The 13,857-nt window shown below is 35.3% G+C and overlaps 1 protein-coding gene across 5 annotated transcripts in view; it reads right to left on the bottom strand.

Moving 5' to 3' along the window:
- The window catches only part of PPP2R3A (protein phosphatase 2 regulatory subunit B''alpha), a 221,742-nt gene that overhangs the window by 15,778 nt on the left and 192,107 nt on the right, over nt 1–13,857 (bottom strand). For all 5 annotated transcript variants that reach the window (XM_004278937.4, XM_033404081.2, XM_033404082.2 and 2 more), the window contains 3 exons: nt 11,889–12,064; nt 10,488–10,606; nt 8,703–8,809 (listed from right to left, as the gene is read on the bottom strand). In XM_004278937.4, the coding sequence (XP_004278985.1) occupies nt 8,703–8,809; nt 10,488–10,606; nt 11,889–12,064 (402 nt within the window). The remainder of the gene's footprint in view (nt 1–8,702; nt 8,810–10,487; nt 10,607–11,888; nt 12,065–13,857) is intronic.

Here is a 13,857-nt window from a genome sequence, read left to right on the forward strand (position 1 = left end):
TCACTTTTTTGCTTTTAAACTCTTTATTTGCATGCAGATATTAGCTTAATATGTACTTTCTTCACTCCACCAGAGAGCCAACATTTTACTGACTAGACTTTTCTTGACACACTATCTTTATCATATACTGTATTGCTTTGCATAAATCTTCTGTTTTGGCATGGATTCTAAAATGAGTTTAATTACTATGGCTTTATAGTACATGTCCCCTGTGCCCCACCATACCTTTGTTTCTTTTCAGAACTCACTGCAAGTCTTTTGTATTTATTGTTCAGTATGAGTTTTAGAATTAGCTGATCAAGTTCTACAACATATTTGGGGGGATTATATCAAATTAATAAATTAATTTTAACATGGGGAATGATCTTTATAATTTTTAGTGAAATTTTATATTTTCTTCACATATATTTTGGAGTCACTTTTTTTGTTGATACACAAATAGGATTTTTTTCTATTATATTTTTAGCTGGTTGTTTCTGGGGCATGGGATTAATACCCTTTACCCATTAAGGAGGTGCTCTTAAGTTTGCTTAGTTTTATGATTTTTTTCCAAACCAGAAGATATATTTTATCACATGCCTTCAAAGAATCAGTTTATAGTTTGTTTCCTTTTTTACTCCTTTCATCTGTTAATGACAGATTTTGTAAAGTTGAACCACTGTTGCAATCTTGGGATAAAACCCCCTTACTGATGATGTATTCTTTTATATATGTTGGTAGATTTGACAAATTAATCTTCTGTAGTTCAGTTTTAATATCTGTAAACTAGGGATAACAGCACCTACAAAATAGAAGTTTTATGAATTAAAATATTTAGAATAGTGCTTGGCACAGAATATGGGTATGTATGGATAAGTTAATAGATTTATTTTTGTTTGAAATACAGTTGTTGAACTTCTTCCTTTCATGTACTTTATTTGGGTCTATTCTGTCATCCTTTTTCATGCATCGCCTAATTCATTTATTTCTGTCTACAGGTTACAAATTTTCCCCTGTCCATATCCCACAGATTTTAATAAATATAATGCTTTCATTGCCTGATTCTAAAAGAAACTGTAATTGGTATTTTGATCTTCTCTTTAGCTTAACAATTATTTTAAGATATATTTAATTTTTCAAAATTTTATTTTTAACTCTCCAGATATGTGCATTTTTGTTGTTATTGTTAATTTCAGGTTACATTTTAAGTAACAAATGTGCCCTATATGCTAGTAATTTTAAAAAATGTTGCAGTTTCCTTCATGCCTTAATAAATAGGTACTTTATTGTGATGGTTCCATGTGTATTTGTTGGGTACCAAGTATACTTTTGAGTACCTCTATGAAAGTTTACTAATTCTATATTCTTTATGAATTTTTTAGCCTGTTTGATTTGTTGGTTTTTATATGACTATGGGATTGTGAATTTTTCCTTGTATTTATATCAGATTTGTTTTATGTATTGCATAAAGTTCGTAACTTATTTTCATGGCCAGCTGCTGAAATACTGGTAAGTTTCTTTTAAAGGTTTCAATTCTCTTTGTCTCATTAACATTGCTATACCTGATTTCCTCTTGTTTACTATTTATTTGACTGTTACCTCTGTGTTAGGTATGAATCTAAAAGAATGGTGTACAGTTGGATTTTTAATCCATTCTGAGTTTTGTGATTCATACTTTATCTGGACTTACTTTGTCCATTTATTTTGTCTGTCTTTGTCTTCTTGTCTCCTTTCTTACTGTAGTGGACATCTGGTGTTCCTTTACCAGTATAGCATTTCCTTTTTTGGGGCCGTATTTTCAAAATTCCCAAATTTTCCTTGGGAATACACATGGTTTGGATGAACTTGACTCCTGTCCAAGCTAAGTTCTAGGCCTAACTCCTTCAGGAGCTGGTTCAGGGACTAGACCCAAACCAAGCCAATCAGAGCCAACACAAGTCCTGGGCAGCTTGTTGGACCTTGTGGGAAAGGGATTTTCTCTTTTATTTGAACTTGAAGGTATCATCTTGCCACCACATATAAAAAACTTGCTGAAGAGTGAAAGAGTGAAAGGAAAGCATTATCTAAGAGATGAAAGAGATAAAATCAAAGTCTCTAAAGTCAGTACTATCCCTAGACTTCTCAGTTCTATAATTCAATAATTATTGAATTCAATAAAAGTTCAATAATTTCCTTTTTGCTAATGCTTTTCCCCCCTTATGCCAATTTGAGTTAAAGTCACTTCTCACCAAAAGAATACTGATAAACACATTGTCTTTTAGTAGATTGAGTTTTCTTTATACAACTATTTTTCCAGTTAATAGTCTACTGTCTTTCTAAAAATGATTAGAAAGTTTTCTATTTAATATTTATTCTTTTAGTGGTTTTCCTTAAACTTTCTTTTTTTTAATTTTTGGCTGCATTGGGTCTTAGTTCCCGTGCGTGGTCTTTCTCTAGTTGTGGTGAGCGGGGGCTACTCTTCGTTGCATTGCGTGGGCTTCTCGTTGCGGTGGCTTCTCTTGTTGTGGAGCACGGGCTCTAGAGTGCAGGCTCAGTAGTTGTGGTGCATGGGCTTAATTGCTCCATGGCATGTGGGTTCTTCCTGGACCAGGGCTCGAACCCGTGTCCCCTGCATTGGCAGGCAGATTCTTAACCACTGCGCCGCCAGGGAAGCCCCGTCCTTAAACTTTTTAACAGACATATATAAATAAATTTTAATTTATTTGCTTTATGTATTTATTTTTGGCTGCATTGGGTCTTTGTTGCTACGTGCGGGCTTTTCTCCAGTTGCAGAGAGCAGAGGCTACTCGTTGCGGTGCGCAGGCTTCTCATTGCAGTGGCTTCTCTTGTTGTGGAGCACAGGCTCTAGGCACGCGGGCTTCAGTAGCTGTGGCTCGCGGGCTCTAGAGCACAGGCTCAGTAGTTGTGGTGCATGGACTTAGTTGCTCTGTGGCATGTGGGATCTCCCTGGACCAGGGCTCGAACCCGTGTCCCCTGCCTTGGCAGGCGGATTCTTAACCACTGCGTCACCAGGGAAGCCCAACAGACATACTTTAACTCTAGTCATTGTTAAATATAAATTTATCAGTGTCTATATTCTTCACTCTAATAAAGATTCATAGCATATTACCCCGACCTTCTTTTACTCTCTCTGTTAACAGTATCTATAATCAATACTTCCCTAATTCTAAGGATAAATTTTACTAATTTTGTTGTTTCTTGTATCCCACTATTCCTCTAGGATATATTTACCTTCTTGCTGAAGAATACCCTTTCATATTTCTTTCAGAGATCATCTGTGGGTGGCAACCATTTTGCATCTTTGAATGTCTAAAAATGTCTTTATCTGGCCCTCACATTTAAATAGGAACAGAATTCAGGGTTCAAAGTTTTTTTCTTTTCAGTATTTCAGTGAAGTGCTCTCTTTTTTTTTAAATTGGGGTATAGTTGTTTTACAATGTTGTGTTAGTTTCTACTGTATAGTGAAGTGAAGTGGAGTTCCCTGTGCAATATAGCAGGTTCTTGTTAGTTATCTATTTTATACATATTAGTTAGTGTATCTATTTCTTTTTGTGTTTAATTTGTGGGTAATCTTTCCTTTTCCCTCTCTGGTAGCTTTTCAGTTCTTTATCTTTTATGTTCTGAAATTTCACTCTACTACAGGGATTGGGAAACTACAATCGGTGGGCCAGATCTGTCTCACCACCTGTTTTGGTACAGCCCATGAGCTAAGAATGGTTTTACCTTTTTAAATTTGAAAACAAAATCAAAAGAATATTTCGTGATGTGAACATGATCTGAAGTTAATATCTCAGTGTCTATTATTACAATTTTATTGGAACACAGCCACATTCACTTGCTTACACATTATGTCTACTTTCACACCACCATGGCAGAGCTAAGTAATTGTGACAGAGACCTGCAAAGCCTAAAATATTTACTACCTGGCCAGAAAAAATTTGCTGATTCCTGTTTCTGTGTATATTTTTATTTGTTTAAACAGCTAAAATTCTGGGAATTATTTGGCTATTATTTCTACTGGTTTCTACAAGGATTTCTTACTCCTGTATCACAATCAATATTCCAAATCAAAAACTTTTCAGATGTGTCCATTCTATTATTTAGCCCAATGATTGTGTTTTTTCATTAAGATTTTTTTTCTTCTCATTTCCAGATACTGGAAAGATACTTGGCTGGTCTTGCCTGAAGAGTGTAATATTCTCTCTTATCTCTCTAAAAATAGTCAGACCTCCCTGGCGGTCCAGTGATTAAAGACTGCGCTTCCACTGCAGGGGGCACGAGTTCGATCCCTGGTTGAGGAATTAAGATCCCACATGCTGTGCGGTGCAGGAAAAAAAAAAAGTAAATATACCCATTTTGATGTCTTGTTCTGATTGTTGTAGTGAGTCTCCTTCCAGGGTTGAAAGTTCTTCCATTTGTTGAGTATTTTATTGGTTGATATTTGTCCACTTTACTATGTAGTAGAGAACAGACTGTTGCCTCTGCACTGGCTGCTTAGGAGAGAGCAATGTGGGGTTGCTAGTGTTTTAAATGGGAATGGGGGGATGGATGGGCCATGCTGCCCCAAGATCCCATACTCACTGCTTTTGTCTTTCCTTTATGGGTAGGATGGGATGTACAGGGTTCAACGTCCCGGGATGCTTCTTCTTCTGGTTTCTCTCTTGCTCTTGGTTTCAGTCAAATTAAGGTATGAATCATCTGTAAGTACTGCTCCCTTTATCTGTGGCAATTATCTTCCTCATCTTCCTGCATAGAACCTAAGCTCTGGCTCCCTCTTCAATCCGATTCCATCTGCTTTCCTTCTTTTAGTCCACTGAAAGTTTCTCCTATTACTTCAAGTGGTGCTCTGTATTTCTTATTTTTATATGGTATCAGAGACTGAAAACTACAGGATGCTTTGTTTACCTCCTTGAAATGAGAAGCTAGTCTGTATTACTGTTACTTTTTAGAAGTCCACTGAAGTTTTGTTTGTGGCCTAATATGTATTTTGTAAATGGTCTCTGGACAATAAACCACAAAGGTATCCATTTTCAGGGAATATTTTATTATGGCTGCAAATAACAGGTTTCAATTTCTCCTTTTTATTCCTTTTGGAGTTTCTGCTTCAAGAATCTGATGTTATCAGGACAGCTTTTTTGGGGTGTTTAGTCTTTTTTAATTCAGCTTTTGTTGTCATTCTGTAGTTGAATACTTTTAATAAGTGAGTTTGTTCCATTTATATTCACTGACTTAAAAGTATTTGTTTTAGTTCTCTCATCTTTATGCTGCGTGGTCTGTGTTTTTCTTTTTTGTGTGTACATGTTTTCTGATTGAATTAGAATATTTAGAGTCTGGCTTTGGTTTTTCAAGTGTTTAATTAATAGCCTTAAACCCTCAACTTGACTTATCAGCTTTAGAGGGTAGCTGTTGAGGCCCTGCTAATGAAACTTACACATATATTTCTTCCTCCTCTCTACATCCCACTTTTAGTTATATTATTTTTTCCAGAATATTATGTTCTGCCTCTATCCTTTTATATTTAAATGGATTGAACACTCACTATTATTTCTTTTCCACCATGGCCATTCCATTTCTGGGCTCTCTGTTTTGGTTCATCTCTTGGTTTTATGATTATGTCCTTTTTAAAGAAGAGCTCATGGGTGCTTTATTCCTTTCAGTTCTTGTATGTTTGAAAATATCCATTTGTGTTTTCATGTTTGAATGCCATCTTGGGTTAGTATAAAATTTTAGGATATAGAATTTCTTTCTCTGAGAAAGTTATAAATATTATTTTATGATCTTCTAGTATTTATTTTTACTGTGGAGGTACCTGAGGCAAGGCTGATTTTTTTTTCCTCTTTTGTCTGGTGACTTGCATTTTTTAAAAATGGAAAAAGCCCCCAAAGTAAACTTTTATTTATCTTTGAATTCTGTTAAATTCACCACACATCTATGGGGCCAGTCATCATCAGTATTTCCTGGATATGGTGTGACTTCTGACCTTTCAGATTCAGGTCTTCTTTTATTTCAAAAAAGCTTTTCTGTTATCTTTGAATATTTTTTTCTATTTCATTTGCTCCACTGTCTAGTATGTTTAAGTTAGATCCCTTTTGTTTTCCTTATATATACCTAATTTTCTGATAACTTTATTTTGTTCCTTTCTATTCAGTTTTACTTGATATTTCAAAGCCTTCTTTCACATCTCTGTTTTTTCTTTGCTAGTTAAGAATTATACATCCACAAAATGATTTTTAATGGTTACATGGGATTGCACTGTGTATATGTAGGATAATTTTATTAATCTTCTTCTTATTAAATACTTAGATTGTCTCCAGTTTTCACTATTATAAACATCTACACATCTTCTTAACAGTAGTGATATTGCTTCATAAGATCAGTACACTTACCCCAATTCGTATTAATGAAGCTCCCTGCCAAAAAACTAAATCATGCCTGTGAATCAACTTGCCTGTCTTTTCTGATGCACTCAGACTTAAGATAATCAATGAATGATGAATGATTTTAAGGGTTTCCTCTGGGTCTTTGACATAAAAATGAGGTCCCAGTTTTGTGGCTAAGCATATTAAGGAAATCTCTAGATTAAAGAAGGTGGTTTGGTGATGGCTTCTTCAGTACTCTCAAAAAAGATATTCAAGACTTAATGGTACAATCTCTATGGAGGACTATTTGACATTATCTACTGAGCTGGGTATTTTCTGTTTATCCCTCTAGATCTACTCTTCCCCTAGCTCTGTGCCCCAGGAGGCTGACCCAAATGGACCACACCATTGGGCTCTCTTGTCTTCTGGTTTCTGGTTGGAAGCTAAAGCGAAGTGCCTGCAGGATACTGAAGGATATGAGAATGAAACGGGATATTCTAGCAGCTCTCCCTCAGCTGGGTTGTCACAGGTTGGCTAAATCCCATTACGAAGGTCACAAGTTCTGTCAGGTGACCCTCTCCATATAGCTCTTCTCTTTGGGTTCTGATGATGGTTTCACCTACTTGTCCTTTTAGGCCTAGGGATGAAATGCTCCCACCATACCTAGTTCTGGGTGTCTGCATCATTTCTTGTTGGTTTCTCTAAAATCCTCCTGTGTCTTTGCAAGTTTGCTATCTGTTTGCTACACACTAGAAATTTATCCCGCATATGTATAAAATGACACATAAGATTATTCACTGCAACATTATATCTCTAATATTTCACTATTTTCACTATAATGTTTGTGAACGGAGGAATGTAAAATAATGGTATAACTATATAGTGGAATATTATGCAGTTATAAAAAGCTTAGCACATTCATTAAATATATTTATGGAATAATCTCCAATTTATTGATTTGTTTTTTCTCCAACCTTCAGTTATTCTTTTATTAATTTTTTCATATACCTCAGGGCCCCCCAAATATTTGTGATGCCTCATTTATACCTCAATGATCATAAAATACAAGTATCTGGTTCACCATGCTGCTCTCCCAATCTTTGTTGTTATCATTTTTAGCTTTATTGAAGTTTGATACAAAAAACTGTACACATTTAGTGAATACATCTTGATGATTTTGGATATATGCTTATATCTGTGATACCATCACCACAACCAAGGTACTAAACATATCCATTACCTCCAACATTTCCTTGTGTTTTTTTTTTTCTTTTGTAGGAACACTTAACATGAGATCTATCTTCTTAACATATTTTAAAGTGCACAATACCATTTTTTAACTATAGATACTATGTTGTACAGCAGATCTCCAGAACTTATTCATCTTCTATAACAGAAACTTTATAAAAGTGTGGAAAAAGCAGGAAACTAAATAATGAGTATGGTACCATATGTGTAAGAGGAAGAAAGAAATAAAAGAATGTATATGTGTATTTGCTTTTATACATATACACATATGTATGTATATATGTGTGTTTGTGTATGAGAGAGAGAGAGTGTGAGAACACGTGGGAGGGAGTGGGGATGGAGTGTCTTTGGAAGGGTGCACAGAAAATGATAACAGTGGTTGCTTCTGGGGACAACTGGGTAGCAGGAAACTTACTATTTATTCTTTTATTTGAATATTAAATCAAATTAATATACTGCCTATTCAAAATGCATTACAATGCATTACATTAATAATAAAGATTAATTGAGAGGCTTAGAGAAACAATGACTAAGGAAGAATCATAGGAACTGCTAAAGGAATCGCCAGAAGATGAAAAGAGCCAGCAAATTATAGTTACTGAAATGTTCTAAGCAGTAAAAGTCTTGAATAATTTAATTTCTTACCACAGTCCCTTTATGGAATTATACCCTATTATAAATCCTTGTAGAAGTTACTTCCTGTTCAGGGTTGAAAGCACCAAACCATGTCTGATAAAGATTTGTTTTAAACATGATGATCTTTACTACTTAAAACAGCTTCAGTTCTAGCCTCCTCCTGTATTTATAAACAGGGTGTACTAACATCCCTAGCAAAGTAGTATGACTGCACAATGATCTCAGTTTTCAGTGAAAGGTACAACTCCATTAAAGGAAATGGCACATGAGAAGACTTTTCAGGAAATTAGTGAAGAAGGAAAGAGAAGACTGCTGGGGAAATATTCATTTAACTGAAGTTGGTTAAAATCACTCATTTTTATGATATTCAAAAATGGTAGAAATAGGAAAGGATTACTAGCTTGATTTTTTAAGGTGGTCCTAATGTGGTTATTACCCCTGTTAAAAAAAGTTCTACAAGACCAAGGCAGACTCACTCACCCTTCCTGGAACTGTGCTTGGGCAGACTCCTCTGCTACAAGGGTCTCATATTCCTCAGCAGCAAACCTGTCCCAGTCAGAGGGCTCAGGACTGTCATTCTCAACATCCTGATTGGGAAGAGGACAGCCACAGGAAACAAAATCAAAGACAAAGAATTGGAGATAGGTCATTACAAATGTTTTACATCACTGAAAAAAAACCTATCTGAAAAATGTTTCATTTAAACATGTTAAAAGTGGTGCTAAAGTAACATTCCTAAAGTGATTTTCTACACCGTGAATTACAAAATTATAAGGCTGTTCAGCAGCTAGACTGTTTAGGTCTAGATTCTTCAGCCTTGTTATCAGAGGCTCTTCTCTAGCCCCTTCTCCTCTGGCACTTTGCACAGCAGCTATCTGGAGTGACTTGTGGTTTGCTTATGCCCACCTGAAATGTACCATCCTTCCTCTGACAAATTTTTATTGCTTCTTTCAAAGCCAGCTCAGATACCGTGTTATCTGTGTTATCTTTTAGAAACTGCCCTTCTCCCCCCAATCATTTCCTTCGCTATACTATGCTTGGTTGCCACCTTTTGCTCTTCTGTCTTTTTTCATCTCTGTATACCCATTCTTTATATACTGAATCATCTCTATATAACCAGTGTCTTTTCAACACAGTGCTTGGAATTTACTGAGCACTTTCTGCACTTTCAGAATGTTGATAATTACCACCTCTCAGAAAAAAAAGGAAAATTTAAAGGTAAAAAATTTAAAGTAAAATTTATAACATAAATAAAAGAAATGAAGGGGGAAAAAGGGCATATATTTTCTTTTCCTTCTACAATACAGGCAGCATCCTGGATTATATGTTCTAGGTAAAATGATGTTTTTCCATGATGAAATTGAGTTAGTATTGCCCTAGGGTGTAAGGTTAGTTATGCCTAGAAGAATGCAAGTACCTAAATATTGACTACACAATGCCTTAATTACTGTATTTAATCCACTTTAAGAACTTCACCCCACCCTTTTAACATCTCTGAAACTGGCATGCATCTCAGACTTACAATTGGCAATAATTTTTCTTGCTTAAAGGTATATAAAATAATGGGGCATCTTAAACTCAATGATATAATACTGACTTCAGGCTAGTGATAATGCATCTTGATATGCCCCAAGTTCCAGTGCAGAGTATTTGGTTTTAGGAGCTGATCTTTATATTCTTACAAGTACAGTTATGCAACATATGGAAGACAAAGAAAAGACTGAGAAAGTTTCCTGTACTTGTACTCCTATAGGACTCAACTGAAACAGTTCTTTTCCATCAATATAATTTTTACTCTTTAAACAGGAGATTAGAAGAAGTGGTGATATTCTGCTTTTTGTTTGTTTGGTGTTTTTCTGGACATGGGTTTTCTGAGAGTCCACAGGTTTTTGTGTATGGGGAAGGCAGCTCACCCCTCTTCAGCTGTAGAATGTCTTCAAACTGATAGTCATGTACAGTGATCATTACTACTTGAAAAAGTGTTACGTTATCTGAAGGTTGTCTTATTTTGGAGAGCATCTAGTTTTTATTACCTTGTCATCCCGAAATTGAATGGTACAGTTAAATCAAGCCTAATATACTTTCTAATACTATGGGAAGATATGTGCTCTAGGTCCTTTATTCTCTCATTTCAGTATGTGATGAAATGTTTTAAATGTTACCTCTTTAAATACCAGAATTCCTGCAGACAGAGACCATTTTTATCTGTAGCACACAACCCCTGATACTGCAGCCCTCAAATAGAAGTTAAAACTATACTGGTACCTTCTGGACCGCAAAGGGATCTCTCTGTTCATGGTCTAAGTATTTCTCCAGATTAAAGAAAGTGTCATAAAAGATGTGAGCCATTCTGCATCTCTTCAGATCTCGTAGAGTTATTTTGCCTGTGTAAGAACAAATCTGGTAAATTTCAAGAGCTGTTTTGGCAAGTGAAAAAAACTTTTACTGAAGTTTAAAAGTATGTGCATATGCTTATTTGATTATAAAAATTGATTTCTTTTTTTTTGAGGTAAAGTTCACATAAAATTCACCATTTTAACCATTTTAAAGGGTACAACTTAGTGGCTTTTCGTACATTCACAATGTTGCAGAACCATTACCACTGTCACATTTCATAGCATTTTCTTCACCCCCAAAGGAAACTGTACCCATCAAGCAGTCCAACTCCATCTCCCCTCCCAAATCCTCAGCCCCTGGCAATCACTAATCTGCTTTCTGTTTCTATGGAAAAAGCCTATTTCTTTTTTTTTTCTTTAAACAATTTTTTTAATTTATATATTTTAATTTTATTGAAGTATAGTTGATTTACAATGTTGTGTTAGTTTCAGGTGTACAGCAAAGTGATTCAGTTATACATACACACGTATTCATTCTTTTTTAGATTCTTTTTTCATATAGGCTATCACAGAATATTGGGTAGAGTTCCCTGTGCTATACAGTAGGTCCCCATTGGTCATCTAGCTTAAGTATAGTAGCGTGCATGTGTTCATCCCAAGCTCCTGATTTATCCCTCCCCACCTTCCCCTCTGGTAACCATAAGTTTGTTTTTGATATCTATAAGTCTGCTTCTGTTTTATAAATAAGTTCATTTGTATCTTTTTTAAAAAAAATTAGATTCCACATATAAGTGATATCATATATTTGTCTTTCTCTGTCTGACTTACTTCACTTATGATAATCTCTAGGTTCATCCATGTTGCTGCAAATGGCATTATTTCATTCCTTTTTATGGCTGAGTAATATTCCATTGTATACACGTACCACAACTTCTTTATTTATTCCTCTGTTGATGGGCATTTAGGATGCTTCCATGTCCTGGCTATTATAAATAGTGCTGCAATTAATACGGGGGTGCCCGTATCCTTTCAACTTACAGTTTTCTCTGGATATATGCCCAGGAGTGGGATTGCTGGATCATATGGTAGTTCTATTTTAAGTTGAAAAAGCCTATTTCTTAAACAGAATTTGCCATCAATTGTTGGTTCTATGCTAACAATAAAGGAGAAACTTAAATACTTCTGTATTTGGAAAGCCTGTATGGAAGACTCTGGGAAGTTAAATAATTTAGGACCATCCAGGATTATATCCCACACTCCGTTACAGTGCAACGGAGTTTGCATTGTACACCTAGGTGTACAATGCAAATGGCTCTTTATTCAATCTTACCATCGTTGGCTGGCTTCACCAGGTCAAGCATCTGGCACAGCAAATCATGGAATGGCAAGGGCTCAATGCCCATGGCTTCCATCCGTTCACACTGCTCCTCATAGAAGTATTCCAGCTCGTACATGGAGAGCACACCATCCCCATCCACATCCATGCAGCGGAACCAGTACTCAATGCTAGGAGATAAGGATACTCATTAGCAATGGCCCGTTAAAGGTCCTTTATTCACTCAGATTTATTATTGTTCATGTTTCTTTTAAAAGTTACATATGTGTATACTTTAGACTTAGACATAGTTTTACAAAATTTATCAGAAAAAATGGCAGACCTTTATTTTCTCTTCCCCAGATCCAACCATTTTCAACACCTGATTTTGGTTTTTATCTTTACATTTCAGTTAAGATGTCTATGTTGCTCCTTTCTCATATTTCTGTTTTAAGGAGTGGATTAATTTTGCACTATGAAAGATGAGGTTTCAGCTGTTTTGCCACTCATTCCACCTTACCCACAGCCCTCCCCAGCCTCTTAATATATAGATAAATTACTCAACATTCAGAGTTTATAACTACATTTTCCTTTTCTCTTTTATTTGCTTAGTTTTTGGGGTACAGTACATGTTACTAATTCAACCCCAAAACCTCTACCAGTTTTCTACATCCATAATCAGTCCCATTAGGTATTCTATCAATTGCATTTCCTTGAAGTCTTTCTTGGTTCCTTCTGACTTACTCTCATCTAGACTGGTTGATCTCTAGGCCTGGTTCACAGTTTCACTCTAGGAATTCCCTTCACCTTTCTCCTGTTTCTTATATATCACATTTTCCTCATTCTTGGTTTACTTCCTTGTTTGGTGTAACACATCCTTCAGTAGCTTCCTAAAAGCTACATTTTTAGATCTTGGATCATTGAAAATACCTTTTATCTACTCCCAATGTAGTTGATATTTATAGAATTATAGGTTGGTGGTTCTTTTCCTTCAGAATTTTAAAGGCACTGATCCATTGTCTTCCATTTATCCATTGTTGTTGAGAAGTCTAAACCCACTGATCCTTTGACTGTAACCTGTTTTTTTTTGTTTTTTTCCTTTGAAGCCTATAGAGGTTTCTGGTGTTTTGAAATAATATGATGAGGTGCCTTGGTCTGTATCTAACTCACTTATTTTGCTGGGCTCAATCTGGAAACTAGTATTCTTTAGTTCTTGGACATTTTCTCAAATTATTTTGTTTCTTCCCTGCCTCTGTTTCCCCTTATCCATTCTATTTTTGTGGCATTCTTATAATTCAAATCTGCATGGTCCAATATGGTAGCCACTAGCTATATGTGGCTAGTCCAATCTGAGATGTCTTTAAGTGCAAATACACAACAGATTTTGAAGACTTAGGAAGAAAAAAAACAGTAAAACATCAATACTTTTATACTGAGTACATGTTGAAATAACATTTTAGATATATTGGGTTAAATAAGATACATAATTAATTTAAATCTTATGTTTCTTTTTACTTTTTTACTGTAGCTAATTTCATTAAAAAATTTTAAAACATTTTAACTAAAAATTGTATGTATTTAAGATATATAACAAAATAATGTGATATACACAGTGAAACGATTACTACAGTAAAGATGTAAAAACGATTACACAGTAAACGATTACTACAGTAAAGATGTAAAAACGATTACAGTAAAAACGATTACTACAGTAAAGATGATACTTAACATATCATCTCCTCACAGTGTTAACCATTTTTTTTTGGGGGGGGTAGGGATGAGAGGACCTGAACTCTACCCTCTCTAAGTAAATTTCCAGTATTTAACACAATATTATATTAAATGTATAGTCATTATATTGTACATTAGATCTCTAGATTTACTCATTCTATATAACTACAACTTTGTACCCTTTGACCAGCATCACCCCATTTCCCTCACACCTCCAGCCCCTGGTAACCACCATTCTACTCTCTGCTTCCAT

The sequence above is a fragment of the Orcinus orca genome, chromosome 5 (genome assembly GCF_937001465.1).
Source record: "Orcinus orca chromosome 5, mOrcOrc1.1, whole genome shotgun sequence".
In the NCBI taxonomy this organism is placed as follows: domain Eukaryota; kingdom Metazoa; phylum Chordata; class Mammalia; order Artiodactyla; family Delphinidae; genus Orcinus; species Orcinus orca.